At 47.9% G+C, this 15,532-nt stretch overlaps 1 protein-coding gene across 6 annotated transcripts in view; it reads left to right on the top strand.

The window, feature by feature from the left end:
* Positions 1–1,134: 1,134 nt before the first annotated feature.
* Positions 1,135–15,532, top strand: part of MED12L (mediator complex subunit 12L) — a 319,084-nt gene continuing 304,686 nt past the window's right edge. For all 6 annotated transcript variants that reach the window (XM_032408437.1, XM_032408435.1, XM_032408434.1 and 3 more), the window contains exons 1-2: positions 1,135–1,390; positions 2,228–2,451. In XM_032408437.1, coding sequence (XP_032264328.1) covers positions 2,353–2,451 — 99 coding nt within the window. In that variant the 5' untranslated portion in view covers positions 1,135–1,390; positions 2,228–2,352. The remainder of the gene's footprint in view (positions 1,391–2,227; positions 2,452–15,532) is intronic.

The following is a 15,532-nucleotide window of genomic DNA, read 5'->3' as shown; positions in this document are numbered from 1 at the left end:
AAAAACCCTGGGGCAGGGTGCAGAAAGTGGTCAGGAAATGCCTCCTGGTGGAGGGTAACTGTTCTCTAAAAGTAGGTGCTTACATTGAGTAAAGAAACCAAAAACTACAGGTCTCATTTGGCCTTAGGTTATTTTGAGAAGGGCTAACAGATCAGGGTCAAGAGTGAGAAACTGGCTTCTACCACATTCCATCCCCTTATCTACCTTTTCTTCCTTCCCTTTTGCTTCAGGTCAGCTGAGGTAAGTAGATATTTAGATTTTGGGCCACATCTGAGCACCTACTATATGCCGGGTGCTGTACATAGGCTTTCGGGTTAGATTCTGATTATACCATTTTATAGAAGATGGAACCGGGAGTCTGGAAATTCCTCAAGGTGTGGGGAACATGACACAAGCAGGTAAGGGCAGTTGGGGAACCCAGTCCTTCCAACCCCAAATCGTGGAAAATAGGTCCGAAACTTGGGATCAGGCAGAGGTAGCTTCGTGGCTTTAAACAGTCACCGGGCCTCACTGAGCTGACTCAATTTCTCCATCTATAAAAAGGGTACGGTAAAACCGTGTAAGGTTTATTTATTTATTTTTTAAGGATCGGAGACCTTTAAACTGTCAAGATCCTGGCACGAAGGGAGGGCTCCATAAATGGCAGCCATCATTCTTGGACAAGTGCCGGCACATCCTCCCGGGCGCGCCTCCCGCCAGGTCCCTCGGGACAGGCCAGGCCCGCCCCCCGCGGCTCCGGTCTCGCAGTGCTCGCGGCAGGTGGCCCAGCATCTAGGTGCCCACGCCCCGAAGCGAGCGAGGAGCACGGGTGGGTTGGATGACCAAGGTCTCCCCTGGAGGATCGCCTCCCTCCCTCCACACGCCCGGCGCAGGTGAGGTTTCCGGCCCAGGCCACCGGGACAGCGACCCCGAGGAGAGGTCGAGGCGGACAGCGCGGCCCGCGGCCGGGAGAGGGGTCCTGCGGGCGCCCCCTCCCTAGCCCAGTTTCACCCCAGGACCAACCCCGGCGCCGGGGCCCGCGGGCTGCGCGCTCTGCGGCTGCGAAAACCCGGAGAGGCGGATCGGAGCGCGCTCGCAGCCAACTCCTCCGCGGTCCGGCCGCCGAGCTGGGCATGCTCAGTGCGGCCGCCGCGCCGCCGTCCGCCAACTCGGAAGCTCGCGCTCCCGGGCCGTGGGGGCGAGAACGCCGGCGGCGGCGAGCCGGCGTCGCCCGCCGCCCCCAGACAGTGGCAAACTTCGCGGTATCCCCGGAGCTCGCCTGGACGAGACTGATACCTCACAAATAAAATCCAATCCAATCCCCCCCCATCCCAGCCCGAATCATGGAGGCTGTGGCCGCCCGAGTGCCGCCGCCGCCGCCGGCCCCTGCCCACTAGCCGGGGACCAACAGGTAAACTGTTAGGGGGGTGGGGGTGGGAGGAGGAGCTGCGGCCCGGGGGAGGCGGCGGGCTGGAGGAGTCCGAGACGTCCGCGGGCTGGCTGCCCCCGTCGGCGCTCACAGCCAGCCCTCCTCCCCCTTTTCCCCCAGCCTCGGAGGGGCAGCAAAGGGTTAAATCGGCCCCGCGCCACCGTGAGCACGGCCCCCTCCAGCCGCCGCGACCGCCAGCAGCGCGCCTCGGCGCCTGCCCGGAGCCGCCGAGGGGACCGGAGCCTCGGATGCGCCACCGGAGCCCGGCAGGCGTCTAGGAGGCACCGGCCGCTTCTCCCCGTCCGCATCCCTGCCCCCCCCGCCCCCAGGCCTCTCTCCCTCCGCCCCGGCCGGGTCCGCGCCCAGGTGGCGGGGTCTGCGGGGCGCGTGGCGGCGCGGGAAGGATCCCTGCCGTGGAAGAGGGGCGGGGGCGGGCTTCTCCGCAGTCTCTTCCCCGGGCTGGAGGGCCACCCTCACCTTGGGTGAGCACTTGAGCCACCCGCCTAGGCGCCAAGAAAAGTTTTTTTCCCCCCCGTGCCCCTCCCCCACCCCCTGTCCGGCTGGGGTGGGTTTGGGTCCATTGGTGAAAAAAGTCACACGTTCCCATCAGCTGCTCCTCCCCCTGGGGACAGGGTTGGGGGGGGACGGGAGGCTGGCGCCGCGGGAGACCCAGGCGGACCTCCAGCTCCGCCGCCGCCACCGGAGCGGTGCGTCCCGGGGCTGAAGCGCAGCCGGGTGCCCGGCGAAGACTGCCCCCATCAGTGCGTGTCTGCGTGCCGGGCAGCGGCTGCATCCAACCTGCTTTATTCCTGCCTGCAGCGCCACAGTGAGCGAGCGAGGAGGGGGAGAGAGGGAGTCTGTCTGCAAAGTGCTGCTCCCTGGTGCTCAGAGGCGGCTGCTCCAGCTCCAACTCTCATTCATTTCGCCGGTTAACATGAGAGATCATGGCCGCCTTCGGGCTTCTCAGCTATGAGCAGAGACCGCTGAAACGCCCCCGGCTCGGGCCGCCCGACGTCTACCCGCAGGACCCCAAGCAGAAGGAGGTAAGGGTGCCGGCGGCCTCCCCCGCAGCTGGGGCCGCGCTCCGCAGCGCGGACCCGGGGCCAAGTTGGCCCAGCGGGCATCGCCGGCGCTGCGGGGAGAGGGCTCGGGAGGGGGCCAGGCGGCGGTGACCGGGCTGGGGGGCTAGGGGACCCCCGGCGGCGGAGACCCAGCGGCTGTCAGTCTCTGCGCTCCACTGGGGTGTTCGCTCTCCGGGTGCCGGGTCGCTTCCCCGTTACCGGGCCTTGCACGGCGCTGCCGGCTGCTTCACCGGGTGCCTCTTTGCCGAAACCCTCTTGCTTGCTCTCCCCCGCTTCTGCCTGCTTTATTTTTCTCCCCGCTGCTTCGGTAAATCCTCGTAAACTTTTTGAAAAATGTTGGAATGCAGTGCATCCGACACAGGTCTTACGTTTTGCGCCAGCTGAGCAGGGACGGGGGGTGGGGTGAGGGGGAGCCTTTTCTGGTAAAATTTTCCAGTTTGGAGTGGAAGTCGTTTTTATCGAGGTGATAAATATTTAGCTCTTTGAACGTACTTATTTCTGTATCCCCTTTTCCCTTTAAAAAAAATCAATATTAATGGGAGCCTGATTTTCGTCCCTAGAGGCGATTGGTTTAATTGCTGGAGGCTGTTTTGTATATGTAAAAGCAGATGGGTTACCTTGGAAGGGAAATAAGTCCCGAGATTGCTTATTTCTTTGAATGAAATTGGAGAAAGCTTGACTCTTGCCTTAGGTACACTAGCTTCAATGTCTAGAGGAACCATGGCATTTTATAGTGATTTATGTGTTTGTCAGTAGTTAAGAAGTAATTATGTAACAACTCTCCAGTTATAATGATCACCCTTGGCTACACAATTTGCCCAGGGATTTGCCTCTTTTTTTTTTTTTTTTTTTTTTTTTAAGATCACCTGCTACCCAGCTGTGCTTTCTGAGTTTGCCAGCTGCAGCCCACCCATCCTCTTGTTTTCTTCAGCAAAAAAACGAAGTGAGCACATTGCACAACTTCTTGCTGGGAATTTAAAAACTCTCTATTAAAAGTTTGGAGGCCCACTGACATCACAGAAAGGACTTTGTAAAGAAGGCAGGAGGGGTCCTTAAGACTTCCCTTTTGATAAAGCTATCTATTTCAGTAATAGAGGAAGAATGCTTGTTTTGGTTAAACTTCTGTTAATGTTTTTAAAAATTAAGGAGTGGCAATTCATTCCTTTTAGAGGCTTAGGCACATAAACATGTTTGAGCATCCGTGGAGTAATTCAGATTGAAGCGGGGAAGGTTTTACAGGTGGTTCTCAGTTGAGGCTTAACATGAGGATAGATTGATGAGATCTTGCAGATTTCTTCCCCACCTATTTCTCTCTGGGCTATTTCCACCCAGATTAAAGTGAATTGTTAAGGACTAGAAATAACAGACCCGAACGACCCACTGTAACAAAGTTAGTAACTTAAAAATTAGTGTCAGGAAATTTTTAAAAGTTTTGGTGGGGACAAGGATACTGATTGGCTCATCTTTCTCATCTTTTAATGTCTTACCACATTTTCCAGAGGGAAGTGTAATTAATAGCATCTCCCTAGTTATGGGATGGTCGTTTGGGTTGCCATGTGGGCTTATTTAGTGTTTATTCCTCAGGTCAACACTCATTCAGGATTGGGGCCTCTCCGATTGGAAAAAATAATTTTGGATTTTAGGATTTTGCAACAGTTTACAGAGTTCTAAAACTGGAAGTGACCTTAGAGCCTATTTTATATAACTTCCTTTTGACAAAGGGAAACTGAGGCCCAAGAAAGCTTTACCTGACTTAATCAAAGTGTGTGATAAAGAAGCAGAGGATTTGGACCACCAAACCAGTATTTATGTCAAGACCAATACTGTGTTAAGAAGGATTTATGCTAAATTTTGTTGTTCTGCTATTCCCTATCCCCCAAGGCAGCCAATATTTCATCCCTCTGGAGCACAAAGTTACGTGTGACTGTAGCCAAATTTGAGTACAATATGGAACAGGTGCTTGGCTGTTCTTGGGTGGTGGTGTGGTGAGCAGTGTTTCACAAGCTTCAGTTATTTATGTTCTGCCTTGAGTTCTCCCCTCTCCCTGTATCACCTGTACTTTTATTCTAATGTTTTCTTTAACTTTTAAGAAACTTTGTTTCCTAGGCAGCAATACACATGAAGTCATGGATTCACATATACACATGTAATGCAAAAGTTAGAATCCGATTGTGTGTATGTATAAAATTTTTATCTAGCTGATATTACACGCACATAGGGCTATACATAATAAAACCAGACTGTAACTATTAAAACTTTAAAAAGTTTATCTGTGCATTTAAAACCACTGTTGTGTTCCATCACAGATCTTTGTCCCACATTATGGGAAATGCTGATTTAATGGAGGAAGTATGGGCTTTGAAATTGGGCAGACCTGGATTTGGATTCTGGTTCAGCCTCTTTGCAGTTGTGTGGCCTTGGGCAAGTTGCACAACTTCTCATTTGTAAATTAGTATAATTGTTCTATTCAGAAAATTTTGAGAACCCTGGTTTGAAAGCATTACATTTGTGTGAGAAAAACCCTCCTCCTGGTGGAAGCTATTCTTATTACTATAGCGGTGATTCTTATTATTGTTAGCCAGTGCTAGTAGCATCCTGGAAAACAGCTCCTGGGAGTTAGGCTGGAACCCTTGAATGAAGATCCCCTATGGAGAAGGAGGGGAGGGTGGGGAGAGCTGGAAACTTTAACCTGCTTGATCAATTGACTGTATTCTTTTTGAGAGCTTGCCTGTGCATTAGCACTCAACGGGATTTTTTTTTTTAATGTGTTATAATACTTTGTCTTCTGACTGTCCTCAAGCCTTGAAAACAGAATCAGAAAACTGAGAGTCACCCTTGATTTCCCCTTATTCCTTGTACTCCATAGTACATGTTTCAGGATATCTTGTCTGGTCCAGTTCCCACATATATTTCTAATCCGTCCACTGCTCCCCAGTTTCACTAATATGCTCGACTTCCTTTCTGCTTCAGGCTGACTTTTCTCTGCCCCTGGGCTTCTATACATGCTGATCTGTCTGCCTGGACACTTGTCTGCCTATCCATTTCACCCCACTTTTCTCACCTTAGTCTGTGGTGAAGAGGGTAGCTCCGGAGCCAGTCTGCCTGGGTTTGAAACTTGGCTCTCCTGTTTATATATCCTTATTCTCCCCATTCCTCAGTATCCGCTCTTGTAGTTCCATCAGGCTATTGGAACAGTACATGAGTAATGCATATAAAGCATTTAGACTGACTAGAGTCTGGCATGGATTCAACACCCAAATACTGTCAGGGCCTGTCTCTTTATCCTTCAGGTCTCAGCCCAGCGACCTTCTCAGAGGTCTTTCTAGTATAACCATATAATTTGTAATTTTGTATTTATTTGCATGCTGCCATCTCCCACTAAAGGGTCAGTTTTGTGAGAGCAGGGATGAGCGCTGTTTTTAGGCATCACTAAAGTACCTGCCACCTAGTGTAGTTAGTTCTTGGGATGCTGAGGGCATGAATACTTGTTGGAATGTATGAATGAAAGTGGGAATGAATGAATAAAAAGAGGAAATCTGGTGATTGAAGGGTGTTAGGGAAAGTCTAGGTTAAGGCAGAAATTATCCTTGACATCCAACCTTGGAGGTGACAAGGCTGAAAGTTAAACCCTAGAAGTAGGAAGGAAGAGGAGTTTACCCTAGGGTAGAAGAGGCCTAAACAGGTGAATAATAAATATTTTCAGGAAGTTAAATTAGTTAGAAAAATAGTTTGGGCCAATAATGAGATTTCCAGCCGAGAGTCCCACCAGTAGAGGGGACGAATGGCTGGGTGTGCAGCGCAGAGGCTGCCCAAGGACAAGTCCAGTAAACCTTGGGAGGGTAGTGGAAGGAGTGGGGGTGGGGGTTGGAGAAGGTGGGTGGGGTAGTGGTGGTGGTGGTTGTGTCTGCATGTGGATAACCCAGACAGGTGTTCTCAAACTTGACCTATATCACCTGTAGAGCTTGTTAAAAACAAATGGTTTTTCAGATTCAGTAGTTATGAGCCAGGGCCCCATAATTTGCATTTCTAACAAGATGCCTGGTGATCTGATGGCTGCTGGTCCAGGGCCCCACTTTAAGGTCCCTGACCTAGAGAGAAGGCATCCAGTTCTGTAGACGCTAGAGAGTTCTGCCTGATGTAGGTAGGGCAGCTCTAGGCATCTGTATATGGCTGAGTTGGCAGTAGTTTGGTTTAGCAGCCAACTCAGTGAGGGTGTGGTGGGCTTTTCCCAGAAGCTGTGCCCTCTCTTAGCTCAGATCAAAGGGAATGAGTTAGGAAGTCTCAGCCCCCCTCTAATGGCTTTCTATTACACTTGGAATAACAGATTCCTTACCTAGGCCTTCACGGCCCTACCATCTGGCCCTTGTTCACGTCCACAACCACCACCGGTAGCCAGACCACCTGGCTTTGAGTTCTGGCTTCATCACTTACTGCCTTTTTGACTCAGATCTCACTTGTGGAATGGGGTTCATATTTGTTCCTACCACATGGGTTGCTGGAAAGATGAAATGAGATTTGAACCATGTCTGGCACACAGACAGTGCTCTGTTCAGGTAACTACTATTGGGATAACCCCTCCGTTGTTAAAGGGTCCCAGGACTTCCAGTTGTATTTATAATATCCATAAGACCCTGTCTTTGAGATCTGGCCTCTGGAATTTGAGTGATCCCTTCCAGACTTGCTGCTCATTCCCTTTCGGGCTGTGCGGTAGGACCAGTGGCCACTTCTCTCTCTTTCCAGTAGGCTCAGCTCTTTGTGTCTATGTTCCTGTCCCTGACTGCCCCTGTAGGCATGTTTCCTGTCATTTGGCTCTTAGAGACTCCCTCTCAAGAAAGCCTTCCTTGTAACCCATCTTTCCTTATCCTTGCTAGCTCATTATCTTGTGTTAATAGGTTTTGGCAGTGCTGGTCACTGAAATGGTTGCTGATTTTCTCCATGGTTTTCCACACTAGAATGTAAACTGCATGAGAACAGGGGCTTGTCTGTGCTGGTCACAGTTTTGAGCTGCCTAGTGCCTGGGATTAGACTAGGTGCTCAGTAAATAGTTCTTGCAGAAATTAATAAAATGCAGAAAGAACTCTTAATGAGCAGTTGTATTTATAACATCTAACTGCCCCAATGCTTGTTTTATTTTGGCAAAGTCTGTTAGTTTTCTTGTTAGCATGTAAAACTCTTAAAACACAGTAAACGGTTATTTTAGAGACAGCTGGGGAGGTGGGGTGAGGGGAGGTGAAAATTTGTTTCTTTATAATCTTTGAGAGGGAGGATGTTGATAAAGTTGCCTGGGAAGAGAGGATGGGTTGACCAGTTGCCTGGGGGACCGGAAGAGAACGGGGAAAATTGTCCTCTTGAGATTAATTGGCTGGCTCCTGGGCCCATCATAGACCTCCGTGAATACCAGTGTTCTGGGAGGAACATCTGTATGTTTAACTTTTGTCTCATGAGACTCTTAGGCCAGAATCAGTGTAGGAAACACTGGGTCAAAGGCCCTGCTTCTTCCTGCTGCTCACAGAAATGTTGCTACCCAAACTTTGTGGCCAAGGAGTAGAAACCCAAGTGGTTGTCATTTCTCAGTGTCTGCTAACACCTGCAGCAGAATCGTCAAAGATGCTTGTTAAACCTGGAGATATAATGGCCCACCTCAGACTTGCTGAGTCAGAAGTTCTGGGAAGGAGGCTGAGGAATTTGCACTTCAAACAAGCTTTTCAGGTGATTCCTAAATATACGAAGTTTGAGAGCAATGGCTTTAGTTTGTCTTTATCTTTAGAAAATGTTGTAAACCAGACTCCCCCTTATTTCCTACCCGCTTCCCACATTTGATGTATTAAAATCTTTAAACAGATATACCATTTGAAGTATTAGTACCTTTTGGTACAAAATAGTGCAAATGAGTTAGCTACCTTCCCCCCTGAAGTTCTGTTCTAATAACCATGGTTCCCAGAATAGGCTTGTTTTCTATCAGCTGTTCATGGTTTATAGTAGAATAGAATGCCCTGCCTTGCTATTGAAATAGCCACAGCTCCCTCCTGTGTGCACTTGGCTAAACTGGGGCTTCGGGGAGCAGGTCTTGCTTTGTCCCATGAGGATGTTTTTTGGACTTGTTCAGGGCAGTGGAGTTTTCTGTTTGACTGCGGGCCTGGGATCTCAACTGGGCTCTTTGGGGACTCACGTAAAGCTGTTGATTTGGGGTACGGCCGCTGTCCGTTAGCCTGTTGTGTTTTTCACTTAGGCTGGCAACTGTGGTGATGAAATGTGATCCTTTAGGAAGTTAGAAGACCACGGAGTGAAGTCTGGAAGGCATACTGTGTTGGGTGAGCACCAGGTAGGACGGGGTGAACAGAATCCTAGGATGTTCGTTCAGCCCGCACCTCTTGGGGGTGTGTGCGCATACACGTGAGAATGTAGCAGAAGTAGGATGGAGGAAGTGCACGTGGAAGCTCCCAAGAATTGTGATGTGCTCTGGGGTTCTCCTTTACTGAAGTTCTGAACCCCACTTGTGAGGCTTCTTGACAGACTAGGCAGGGAGTAGAGAAGTTGGAGGGGTCCGTAAGAATGAACACGATTAAAGGTTCTCTTTAGCAGTGTGCTCTGAGCAGAGTGAAAGGAACTGGCCGACTTAGCCTGGAGAAGAGCTAACCTCAGTCTGAGTGGGGCAAGCCACGTGGAGGGAAGAAGTCCAAGGGCAGTGTAGAGGGAGGTGCCTACCTCCTGCACATTCGTCACAGAGAAGGGAACATGGAAACACTTTTAATTGTCTTTAGATAATGTCTGAAGCTGGTGGTGGTGACAAGAAAGTTCATTATACTGTCCTCTGGATTTCTTTGTTTAGGGAAGTCTACATAATAAAAATGTTATCATATTACAAAATAGCATGATTTTTACCTAAAAAAAATAATAGACGCCTTCATAATCTGGAGGGCTTATCAACCACATGCAAACAACTCTTATCTCTCAAGGATGGGATTGGGGCTGATTGTTTTCTTTTTGTACTAATCTTTATTCCAAGCTGTAAAAATACTTGTGCACTACTATTGTCATTGGAGGAAATGACTTAAAGAATAATTATTAGGTAATTCTGGTTGAGTTTGCAGGAATGGGTCTTTGTTGTTGGTTCCAAACTAAGCTAGAACCCCTTTAGCTGGGTAGTAGACAGAGGGATCGGGTAGGGTGTAGGGATAGACATGTATGCACCTGATGCCACCAGAAGTGTGGTGAGGTTGGGGTTAGGGCTGTTATGTGAGCAGTCCAGCTCTGCCACTTGCACTGTGTGATTTGGGGTGCTGTGTCCTTTTTCTCACCTACAAGTTGGGAAGAATACCTAATCATCTAGACTGCTTTGAATGTGAGGGAGCATTGTAAACTTAAATTGTTACCCAATGTGAGGTATAAATTCAGTGGTGTGCTAGAGCAGGTATGAACCAACTGATTATTCAGATTCTGAGAATTTTGTCCGCTGGTTCATATCATTTTGGTGTCTTGAACTGTGGCGTAATGGGAGTATTTACACCAAGGAAATGGGCAAGCGCTATAAATTAGGTTCTTTTTTTTTTTTTTTTTTAAAGCTAGTTGTTAAACATTTACCAGCACACTACTGGGTATAGGTGTATGTGGCACTTTGTTCACTACTTGACTGTTGTTCTTATCCCAGGATTCCCTTACCTGCTTCCCACAAAAAATTTTTTTCAAAGCCAGACTGTCAATTAGGTTAGGTAACCTCTCTTGCAGCTCGCAGTGAGCATATGACTTCATTCTGGCTAAAGAGCTTTACTGGAAGTCTACCTTAGGACTTCTGAAGAATTTTTTCTCACTGAAAAAAGTGCAGGCACAGGAGAAGAAAGCCCTCTCTTAATGCCCTGATAGCTCCTTAGTTTTCTATCTATCTATCTAGGAAAAGTAATTAGAGGATATGATAGTTGGAGCTAGGGCATCCATCTTGTGCCCATGAGGCAACAAGCCTGTGAGTGAAAAGCCAACACAAGAGGAGGCAATTCAGTGGCTTTATGAAAATTAAGCTACTGAACTGACCTTAGGACCACCTCTCCCTGGACTCGTGAAATAAACAGTAGATGTCCATGTGGTTGAAGCCATTTTGGGCCAGTTGTCAATTTCCTGTAGCTGAAAGCATTCTGATGTTGTCATGGTACTTTTCTTTCTTTCTTTCTCTTTTTTTTTTTTTTTTTTAAGATTTTATTTGTTTATTTGACAGAGCGAAAACACAAGCCAGGGGAGGGGCAGCGGGAGAGGGAGAAGCAGATTCCCCGCTGAGCAGGGAGCCCTCCTGTTATGGTACTTTTCATTTATATATTGGCACCTGAAATCATCACAGCATGAGCCCTTCCTTTTTTTTTTTTTTTCCCTTTTCCCCTCCCCTTTCCAGAGAATGCACATTCCAGAACTCTCCTACTCTCTGGTTAAATGGGTATACAGCAAGAGACAGAAACCACCTTAATCTTGTCTGTCAGTCAGTAAATTCTGCCCAGTGCCCATCGGAAGCTTAGAGGAGGGCACCTGGATGGCTCAGTCAGTTAAGCGTCTGCCTTGGGCTCAGGTCATGATCCCAGGGTGCTGGGATCGAGTCCTGCATGGGGCTCCCTGCTCAGGGGGGAGTCTGCTTCTCCCTCTGCCCCTCCCCCAGCTTCTGTTCTCTCTCTCTCTCTGTCAAATAAATAAATAAAATCTTTAAAATAAAAAAAAAACTTAGAGGAAATGGAAATGGCTTTATTTCCATTTCTGTCAGAAAGGGTTTAGGTGGGAAGGAAGGAAGAGCCCTGACGTGTTTTGTTTGGAGAGGAAGATTCTATGGGTCTGTACCAGTTTTGGGGGAAACCAGGAATGTTCAGAGCTAGAAGGGAACTTTAAAGATGCGTTGTTCTCATTTAGTACAAAAGGAAATGGAGTCCCAGAGAGGTTAAAGTGACTTGTTAGGCAGATCTGGGTCAAGCACTTGTGTGCCCTGATTTGTTCTTGCAACTTTACTTGGCCTCCCCTCTGTACACAGCCTCTGCTTCTGGTAAACACCCTCGCCTTGTCCTGGCAGTGACAATTTCTCTGCATTTTGGGGCACCCAGTGTCTCTGTGAGAGCTGGGGACTGTTTAGCTCACCATTTGATCTTTGAGCTTGCCAGAATCTTGAATGGGGTCTCTTGGGCAGAGGGAAGAAGACTCTGGAAGGCTCAGGCACTATTGTGTTTGTGTTTTTTTTTTTTTTTAAGATTTTATTTATTCATGAGACACAGAGAGAGACAGAGAGAGAAAGAGAGAGAGAGAGAGGCAGGCTTCCCACGGAGCAGGGAGCCCGATGCGGGACTTGATCCCAGGACCCCGGGATCATGACCTGAGCCGAAGGCAGACGCTTAACTGACTGAGCCACCCAGGCACCCTGTCTTTGTGTTTTGTGGTGGAGGGTTCCCAGCTCTATCTATGGCCTCTGGTGTAGATAGCTCTGGCATTGGCCTTTGTGGGCTCTGTGTGTTGGGGATCGATCCCATCTAGTTTTAATTTTCTTGGTTGAGATGTCCCTTTATTTATGCATAGCTCTCTTGGAGATACAAATAGACAAGTTGTACCAGTTGCCTACTACCTGGGAGCAACACTTACATGTTGTGTTCTATATAAATGCCCCCCCCCCGCCCTTAGTTATGAAATGCTATGGCCCCGAGGAGAAGAATTTTAGCCCCTGGGTTTTATTTTCCATGTTTTTTTTTTTTTTTTAAAGATTTTTATTTATTTATTTGAGATAGAGATAGTGAGAAAGAGAGCACGAGAGGGGGCAGGGTCAGAGGGAGAAGCAGACTCCCCGTTGAGCAGGGAGCTCGATGCGGGACTCCGTCCTGGGACTCTGGGATCATGACCGGAGTGGAAGGCAGATGCTTAACTAACTGAGCCACCCAGGCGCCCTATTTTCCATGTTTTGAGAGAAGTATTACTGCACATATACATATACATACATATATATGTGTGTATACATATGTATATATATGTGTGTGTGTATGTGTATGCCAAACTAACTCAGACATTCAGCCAATATATTTTTTTTTTAAAGATTTTATTTATTTATTTGACAGAGAGAGACACACAGCCAGAGAGGGAACACAAGCTGGGGGAGTAGGAGAGGGAGAAGCAGGCTTCCCGCCGAGCAGGGAGCCCGATGCGGGGCTCGATCCCAGGACCCTGAGATCATGACCTGAGCCGAAGGCAGACGCCTAACGACTGAGCCACCCAGGCACCCCACCATTCAGCCAATATTATTGAGCACCTTGTAGGCCCTTTGCCAACTGTGGCTTCATGAGGATAGGACCTGAAACTTTAATTTATTTTTATTTTTTAAAAATTTATTTGACAGTGCACACGCACACAAGCACAAACGGGAAGCAGCAGAGGGAGAGGGGGAAGCAGACGCCCTGCTGAGCAGGGAGCCCGATGCGGGGCTCGATCCCAGGACCCTGGGATCATGACCTGAGCCGAAGGCAGTTGCTTAACTGACTGAGCCACCCAGGTGCCCCTTAAAATTTCTTTTTTTTTTCTTTTAAAACTTATTTTCTATGTCCCTGGTTTTGAGCACAGCAGCTGGCCCAAACCTAGGACTCAAAATTTCTTTTTGAGAGTAAATGTGACAATAAACCAATGGTGGGAGCATTGGTCCTGGGCCCCCAGAGACTTCAGTAGAGAGCAGTGGTTTTCATTTGGGGGTGATTCCCCCTTCCCCTTAGGGACATTGGCAATATTTTCAGAAATTTGGGTTGTCTGACTGTGTGTATGCACATATGTGCATATACATGAAGATCCTGACATCTAGTAGGTGGAAGCCAGGAATGTTTCTGACATTCTTCAGGACTCTGAACAGGGCACCCCTGCCCACCCCGCACCCCAACAAAGGATTATCTGGCCTCAAATGTCAGTAATTCCAAGGCTGAGAAACCCTGGTCTAGAGGAAGTGATAGACTTGTAAATAAGGAATACAATGTTTTGGATATTCTTTGAGAGGAATGTACAAAGTCCTGTGGAAATAAGAGGGAGTGACCCATTTTTTTGACAGGACCTGATAGAGGAGGAGATTTTTGAGTCCGGGACTTAAAGGATGTGTAGGAGTGCATGGGGCTGAGGATGCGGAAGAAAATTAATTTTGGGGAAGAAGGAGCAGCTTGTGTAAAAGGCCAGAAGGAATGTGGGATGTGCTTTGGGCTGTGGGCCTGAGGCATGGTGTGGGATACGCAGCGGGGAGCTGGGCTGGAGAGGGAAAGAAAGGTGGGATCGAGTTATGGGGGCCTTTGTAGGCGTGTTGAGGCATTTGGATATTATAGTGGAGCTGGTGAGGTGCCATTCCAGGGTGTGAAGTTCAAGGAATGAGATTTAAAGTGACTCATGTTTGCAGTTTGAGGGGACAAGTGGCTCTGAGGGTCATATTGAGGGAAAGAGACTTGTCTGCCTCGGGTCCCTGACATTCCATGCCTGAGGATGGATGTATTAGTTTCTTGATGCTGCCATAACAAGTTTCCACAAGCCACATGGCTTAAAACAATGGAAATTTATTCTCTCACAGCTCCAGAGGACGCAAGTCCAAAGGCAGTGTTGGTAGGGTTGCGCGCGCTCTGGAGGCTCTAGGGGAGAACCCCCTCCTTCCTCTTCCAGCCTTTTTTGGCTCCAGCTTTTCCTTGGCTTCTTTGGGGCCCTCTCAGTCTGATTTCTGCCTCCGTCTTCACCTGACCTCCTCTGTGTGTCTCTTCCTGGGGTGTGCCTTATCCGGACGCTTGTTACTGGTTTTAGGGCCTACCTAGGTAGTCCAGGATCATCTCTTCTTAAGATCTTTAACTTAATTACATCTGCAAAGACCCTTTTCCAAAATAAGATAATATTTACAGGTTCTGAGATTTAATGTGGATATCTTTCAGGAGCCCGTTTTTTTGGCCAAAAGGGCTTGGGAAGAAAGAGGATTTAAGAGAAAGATTATTTGGGTGGCAGAATTGATAAAGTGGATGTGTGAGGTAAGAGAGAGAGAGGAGTACAAGAATATACCAACATTTTTAGCGGAGGCCAGTGGTTCCCAAACTTTGTGATCTCAGGGCTTCTTCACAATCTTAAACATTATTGAGGATCCCGTAGAGCTTTTGTTTATGCTGGTTATATCTTGATATTTACTTTATTAGAAATTAAAATTGAAAAATTTTAGAAATATATACCTATTTAACGGTAATAAACCAGTTTCTTGTTAAAATGTTTTTTTTAGGGACACTTGGGTGGCTCAGTCAGTTAAGCATCTGACTTCTGCTCAGGTCATGATCCCAGGGTCCTGAGATCAAGTTCTGCCTTGGGTTCCCTGCTCAGTGGGGAGCCTGCTTCTCCCTCTGCTGCTGCTCCCCCTGCTTGTGCTCTCTCTCTCTCTGACAAATAAATTAAATCTTTAAAAAAAAAAATTTGTTATGAACAATAACTATTTTTATAAACAAAAAAATTTAGTGAAAAGAGTGGCATTGTTTTTACATTTTTGCAAATCTCTTTAATGTCTAGATTCTTACATCTAGTTCTGTATTCAGTCTGTTCCAGTATGTTGTTTTGGTTGAAAGAGCTGAAGAAAATTTGGCCTCACACGGATCTGTTGTTGGGAAGTTCTTGGGAACCACAGAGGACTTGGACCTGGAGAGCCACTGGCTCACACAGTTGGGTAGGAAGATTGATGGTGGTCCCAAGGCCAACAGACGTAGGGCCAAAATAACTTGTTTAATATTTTTCAAAGGGTGGTGAAGGTGGGGATGGAGAGAACAAGATCCTTTCTGAATGTGTTCCATTTGAGATGCCTCTCAGGATTCAAGGTCAGGGTGTAATAGTAGCAGAAGCTAGAAATCTGGATTTGAGTGTGATATGTGCATAGGTATTTCAAATCCTGGCTGTGATACCTATTGAGTGTGCAGAGAGACGGAGAAGCAGGCAGACTGAGGATGGAACTGTTTAGGGCTTGTACATCCTGGACCCTGTCAGCAGGAGCTCTGAGGAGGGCACTTGTTAGGGGAATGGATATGGGGTGATGAGTGGCTCAAGGGGAGAGGTA

Source organism: Phoca vitulina, unplaced genomic scaffold, assembly GCF_004348235.1.
Source record: "Phoca vitulina isolate PV1807 unplaced genomic scaffold, GSC_HSeal_1.0 scaffold10, whole genome shotgun sequence".
In the NCBI taxonomy this organism is placed as follows: Eukaryota; Metazoa; Chordata; class Mammalia; order Carnivora; family Phocidae; genus Phoca; species Phoca vitulina.
The sequence above is the reverse complement of the archived record's forward strand: the minus strand, read 5'-3'. Positions and strand labels throughout refer to the sequence as shown.